General features: G+C 46.0%; 1 protein-coding gene across 1 annotated transcript; it reads left to right on the top strand.

Annotated features, from left to right (window-relative positions):
• Window positions 1–312: 312 nt before the first annotated feature.
• Window positions 313–5,367, top strand: tmem160 (transmembrane protein 160). The gene is made up of 4 exons (XM_026996402.3): window positions 313–594; window positions 812–836; window positions 1,528–1,620; window positions 2,707–5,367. Exons 1-4 carry the CDS (start codon window positions 379–381, stop codon window positions 3,006–3,008), a joined length of 636 nt encoding a protein of 211 aa, XP_026852203.2. The 5' UTR covers window positions 313–378; the 3' UTR covers window positions 3,009–5,367.
• The last annotated feature ends 858 nt before the right edge of the window (window positions 5,368–6,225 follow it).

Below are 6,225 nucleotides of genomic sequence, written 5' to 3'. Positions count from 1 at the left end.
ACAGCGCTCCCATCCAAGCCGGAGAACGGGTTGATTTTTTCACACGTTCATGGTAAGACAGCGCCCTCTTGTGGACGAATTAAATATGATCGTGGAGAATAACATTCTACGAATTTCTACGACACAGTCAGTCTTAGTTAGTAGTTAGGCTAAGTAAGTAGCAGTTAGTAGTTGTTGTACCGAGTAGGACGATAGTTGAACTGAATCTACAGTTTAATATATTCTATACGCAAAAATAAGGCGAAATCTACACAAACGATAGATGGCGCTACTGCCATTTTGACCGAATACACACGCACGCGCCTCTTTGCAGGAGTCGTTTGCGGAGGTGAGAGTGCGGAGGTGAGAGTGCGGAGGTGAGGCATCCTAGGACGAGCGATGGCTTCTCTCAGCTGGTTAACGGCCAGGCGGCTGCACCCGCTCGCTTCTCCGGTCTCTCAGATCCTAAAACGCGCTGCACCAGTGAATAGCTTTAGATCCGCGCGAAGGTTCCACCGCGGACCCTACCGGTGGCTCGCTGAAAAGGGACCGTGGACCAAAACCAGGATACCGGAGCAACAGCACCTGACGGATCTGGACAAGGCGGACGCGCTGGTAAATTAGCACACTGGTTCCTCCAAGCACGGGCTTATGTCCGATTACTCGAATACTCGATCAGGTTAAAAAGGGTGTTCTCCGTTTAGCGCAGAGCTCGGTTTAAGTCTAGCTACAACGTTGCCGTTAAATGTAACGTGCGGCACGTTAACTACGTCACAAAACCGCGGTACCGTCCCCTTTCGTCGTTTCTCTCATTTCTCTCATTTCTCCGTAGATGCTGAGGAAGTCGCATGAAACAGGTGAGACGTCCGTGCGTCCTAACGCGAGCCAGTTGGATGACCCCACCTGTGCATCTGGTGGATGTCGCTACAGCGGCTGCATGCGTGTCTTTGCAGAAAACTTGGAATGCACGGCGTGGGATTAAATGCTCGTGACTGAGTCTGGCGGAAGTTAGCCGGAACTGTAAAGTCGTTTACAGCAGCTTTAAAATTGCAACACGTCTTCTCCTGATTATGAAACAGACATCATACTGACACCTAACGACCCGGGAGCTTCACAGATGCTATACTAAATATCCTTTAAGCATGCCGACCGCCTTGTGAAGACCAGATCTATGGTTCATTTGACTACAAAGAAGTTTGAGTGTGGAAAAATGTCAAATGATTACTTTCCTAAATATTGTTTGCTACCTTTTGGTGCTAAAAATGACCTGTATCCTCCTACAGGTTACAGATAATTCACCCATTGTGATGGACTAATAAAGTAAACAAAAGCCTAAATGAATTTATTTGATTTATTCAAATGCAGACTTACAGCGTGTAATCAAAATGTTCTTAATTAGGTCTTGCCTGTAATTCCATTGGCAGAGATCAGCGTCAGAACGGGGCTGTGGCCGTTCTCGTAACCCAGTACTCGGGGGTCTGTAGTTTGTAGTTCTGGGACCTTTATTATGAAATAACACATAACAGTGTTTGTTTGTTTTTAAAATAGGCTTCCTGTCATGGTTCCGTAACGGCTTGCTGGCTACTGGGGTTGGAGTCATCGCCTTTGTACAGAGTGATGTTGGAAGAGAAGCAGCATATGGTACAGGCTCCATGTCAATCTCTCTCTCTCTCTCTCTCTCTCTCTCTCTCTCTCTCTCTCTCTCTCTCTCTCTCTCTCTCTCTCTCTCTCTCTCTCTCTCTCTCTCTCTCTCTCTCTCTCTCTCTCTCTCTCTCTCTCTCTCTCTCTCTCTCTCTCCCTTCAGATGGTCTCATTAAACCAAACACCAACACCCAGCATGCGCTGATATGAGAAGAACTAACATTTTTTGGCAGCTAGGGGTCATTCTTTTCATTAATATCGCGTGTCATATTTCAGTAAATGGTTTAAAAATCCTGTAGTTTATAGTTTGAGAGGTGAAGCTTTGCGATTGTTGCTTCACAGAGACTCATGTAAAGCTTGTGTGTTATTTTATGTTTTCTAGTCATACTTAAATTACGATGCGAGCACAAGCTTTTTAGTGCTGAGAGAAGTTTCCAGCCGTCTGTACCGTAACCGTTCAGTCTGTTCTGTAACCGTTTGGTTTGTATGTCCAGTCTGTACCGTAACGGTTCTGTCTGTACCGTAAGCATTCAGTCTGTATGTCCAGTCTGTACTGCAATGGTTCGGTCTGTACCGTAAACATTCAGTCTGTATGTCCAGTCTGTACCGTAACCGTTCAGTCTGTACTGTAACCGTTTGGTTTGTATGTCCAGTCTGTACCGTAACCATTCAGTCTGTACTGTAACCGTTCGGTTTGTATGTCCAGTCTGTACCATAACAGTTCTGTCTGTACCGTAACCATTCAGTCTGTATGTCCAGTCTGTACTGCAATGGTTCGGTTTGTACCGTAAACATTCAGTCTGTATGTCCAGTCTGTACCGTAACCGTTCAGTCTGTACTATAACCGTTTGGTTTGTATGTCCAGTCTGTACCGTAACCGTTCAGTCTGTACTGTAACCGTTCGGTTTGTATGTCCAGTCTGTACCGTAACGGTTCTGTCTGTACCGTAACCATTCAGTCTGTATGTCCAGTCTGTACTGCAATGGTTCGGTCTGTACCGTAAACATTCAGTCTGTATGTCCAGTCTGTACTGCAATGGTTCGGTCTGTACCGTAACCGTTCCTTTTCTCTCATTGTCCACTGTAGCCTTTTTCATCCTGGGAGGAGGATGCGTCTCGTTCGGCGGTGCGTCCTACGTCGGCAGCTTGCTGTCCTTGAGGAGAATGATGCTTCTCTCCCTGCCTTCTGTGCTGCTCCACACTGCTGTGGTGTCCAGCGTCGCCCTCTTCTGGCTGTGTGCGGTATCGCTCTACATCGGCCGGCTGGAAGTGGAGATCATCCGTGACGAGGCTGAGGAAGATGAGGGCAGCGATGAAGGCGGCGAGTGTGCAGAATGTAGGGCTCGGCGAGACCGACACCGCACGGATGAGAGAGGCCAAGAGAAGTAATGGAGACGGCACTGATCCAGGACCAGTGTTTTGCACTTCACTTGGATTAGAATAAGACAAAAGGCAAAAACTGTTTACACATCAGAGCAGAAGAGTCAGGAGTCCTCTGGTGCTGGTTATGTTGGACGGGTGGGTTTCCTGGTTGTTTTATTTTCTCTAAAATGGACTTTGTCCTTCTGAGTGCGTGGGAATGAAGACTGCAAATCCTCAGATTTAACTTAGTGTGTGTTTATGGGTATGATTAAAAAACAAGGGATTTTAAATCTAGATTGGACACTTGAAATGTGAAATATTTCATCATTATTTTGTGTGTGTGTGGGTGGGTGGTTGGGCTGAATTGTTAGCAGATCCTACGGTAAATACGTAAGTGTCCTGTAGTGTGGAGGGGCAGGAGAAGACACAGAATACCCCCAGAGACATCGGACATACGTCTGTACTTCTGTAGAGAGCGTACTGTTCCAGCTAAGGCCAAGAAAAGGCCAGGAAGTCTGGCATGTCTGTCTTTACTTTTCTTCTGTACTGGATTATAAAAGAAATGTCTCCATTACAGCCACGTGTTTACTGTAGATAAGTTCACCAAGGTTAGACGGCTTATGCTGCATGCTGCATGTTCCAGCCGCAGGGCACGAACTTCACAGGTGCGAAGGCCCTGCAAACATCTTCCAACCGCGCTCCCGAGTACCGCACGTCCCGCACGTCCCGTCCGTGTGGGTGACTTCCCTCTGAAATGACCCTTCAAGGGCCCTTCAAACTTTTAAGCAAATATATTTCCTTTGGCGTCCTCACTTTAGGGGGAGTTGCCGTGGAGGAGTGCAGAATTAAATGTCCCTTTAAATCTCTTTCTCTTCCAGAATATCGTGTTGGAAGCTGCGGGTTGGATGTTGGTTATTGGTGTGCTTGTCAGTTTCCTGCTGTCATGTATAAACCTCATTCGCTCCTGTGGCATTAATGCTGGCGGTGTTTCGATTGCGGTCTTCGATGAGTCATGCAACATGCCACAAAAGACGTGTATGGGGTCAGGCAGTCCGTCCTAAAATAACACTGAACTATGATTCAGTCCATACTGCCAGAGGATTCATGCAAGTCAGAAGAGTTTTGGGTTGTCGTGTGTGTGTGTGTGTGTGTTTTTGAAGTGCTTGTATTTTTCCCCGTCCCCATCTGTTTTACCATGAATTGGGATCAGAGCTACCAGAAAACCTCAGACACCATAAGACAGACGGATAGACAGATGGTCTGCTCCGATACCTAAAGGCTGTGATGTGTGCTAATGCCACAGGCTTCGAAGCTGGAATGTTGCTGTTGCATCATTAAATTTGGCCATTTTCTGCTGACATGGCTAAAACTGAGCTCAAATTTGACACCGAAATGCATTTACAAGTGGATTTTTCAAACAGTTAATTTAATTCAGCATGCGAATTGAATTCATCTCCTGAATTAACCCATTATTGATGGACATAACCCTACCTATTCAGATCTGACAAAAACTGAACACACCGTGTTCTCACTGGAGCAGTTTCTTCCCTCGGTAAACGTGTTCTCTCTCTCTCTCTCTCTCTCTCTCTCTCTCTCTCTCTCTGTCCCTAGCTTCATTAGTTTGGTGATGAAGTGGAACGTGGACTTTTCTGTTTGCTTGAGAACATTAGCTTCTGTTGTGTCCTGTTTGCGTAGCATGCCTGGGTCATGGCTCTTGCGCTCGTTGCGCATGCACATGCAGACGCAGACCAGCACCAAGCTCCTGAGCGCATGTTTCTGTCTGCTCTTCACCAGATCGAATATCAGCCGTGGTTTCGACAGGTTCACCATCAATTTGAACTGAAGCTACACAAATACAAATTTGTCCACATTTGATTGTAATTGACCTTTCACAGCCTCCGGGAACGGCTCATGTTGGAGTAATGATGGAGTGTGTAGTGGTGTTCAGTGGAGGGTCGGGTTCAGAAAGATTCCCTCTCCAGCGTCCACATAAACAGGCCGGCAAAACCAGCTTCTGCTAGCTTGACTTTTCCGATAGACGCAAATTAACATGTCATACCGAACATATGCATTACACAGTTTTAGCTGTACGTCAAGATCCATTTATTTCTCTATCGGTTGTTCTGTTGTGTCTCCAATGAGCTGCCCATTTATTTATATTTTCTGTTATCTGCAGAAGAGAAGTGTTTGTACAGAAAGTGTAAGTCCGTAGACAGAATATATACTCAAATGTTCTAATTCAGTTCTGATTAAGACCAGTAAACCTTCAAACACATTTACCCCTGGTAGTCCTGTTTGTAAACTTTATTGTCTTTGCTGTTTTGAGATTCTACTGTGCAAGACAATATCAAACATTAAAAATCCATAAGAATGGATTTTTTTTTTTTCAGAAATCAGGAAAACTCTTTGGTTCATAGTAAAATGTATAATAATGGAAAATTGAGCTCATACTGTATTTTATTTGATCTGTATTACTACGTTTATTGTGTGTGTGTGTGTGTGATCATCAGGGGATTGTACACTGGTAATACACACTCTTCAGTTCTACACAGGATGACCTATGAATATGTAGGCCCCACAGCCAGTGTAAATGTCTCCAGTCATGTTTCAGAAATGTATGATGTGAATCTGGATTCGTTGGTCTGAGAGGATGTCACGACCGAGGTTTGGCTATAACTCACACCACTGCTGAAATTTTCAGAAATATCGAGCCTCAGAGACTTGCCAGAGAATTTTACCAGATTACCAGATAATCTTGTTTTTCAGAGTCTAATCTGCAGTATCTCGCCACACCTCTGAGGTTTCCTTCACTCACACGCGTGTCAGAATTGAGAAGTGCGTCATTTTTCAACATGAGACAAACCAGCCTTCCCAGGGGAAAAAAAAGAAAAGAGAAACTGCAGCGTAAGAGTCCAGTATCTTCCAGGAAGGTGTGTCCGGCTGGTCTGGTGCCCACCCTGGCACGACGGGTCTGTAACGCTGCCACGTTTCTGTCTGGCTCGCAGCGATCTGGATGCCAAGGCTTCGTTGGAGTGCGAACCCCCGACTCCGCCCTCTGCTCCTCGAGTCTCTGCCGCGTTAAAGGTCCTCTGATGTTCTTTCTGCTTTGCCGTTTTGGCGCAGTTTGTTCGTTACACATTCTGGGTGTGTCTCAGTGCAGCAGAAGGCCTGCAGCTTCTCTCTCGCGCGCTCTCTCTCTCTCTCCCTCATCCCCACTTCTCCCTTGGCTGTGTCTAGCTGCGTA

The sequence above is a fragment of the Electrophorus electricus genome, chromosome 17 (genome assembly GCF_041902795.1).
Source record: "Electrophorus electricus isolate QZ-2024a chromosome 17, ASM4190279v1, whole genome shotgun sequence".
NCBI classification, from domain to species: domain Eukaryota; kingdom Metazoa; phylum Chordata; class Actinopteri; order Gymnotiformes; family Gymnotidae; genus Electrophorus; species Electrophorus electricus.
Note: the sequence above shows the minus strand (reverse complement) of the source record. Positions and strands in the feature narration are given on the sequence as shown.

Bases quoted from the DNA above. Each gene is read 5' to 3' on its own strand.
- tmem160 (XM_026996402.3), top strand. From the start codon at position 379: ATGGCTTCTCTCAGCTGGTTAACGGCCAGGCGGCTGCACCCGCTCGCT. The intron at 837-1,527 runs GTGAGACGTCCG...TTTTTAAAATAG, and splicing joins GAGGAAGTCGCATGAAACAG to GCTTCCTGTCATGGTTCCGT. The intron at 1,621-2,706 runs GTACAGGCTCCA...TGTCCACTGTAG, and splicing joins TGGAAGAGAAGCAGCATATG to CCTTTTTCATCCTGGGAGGA.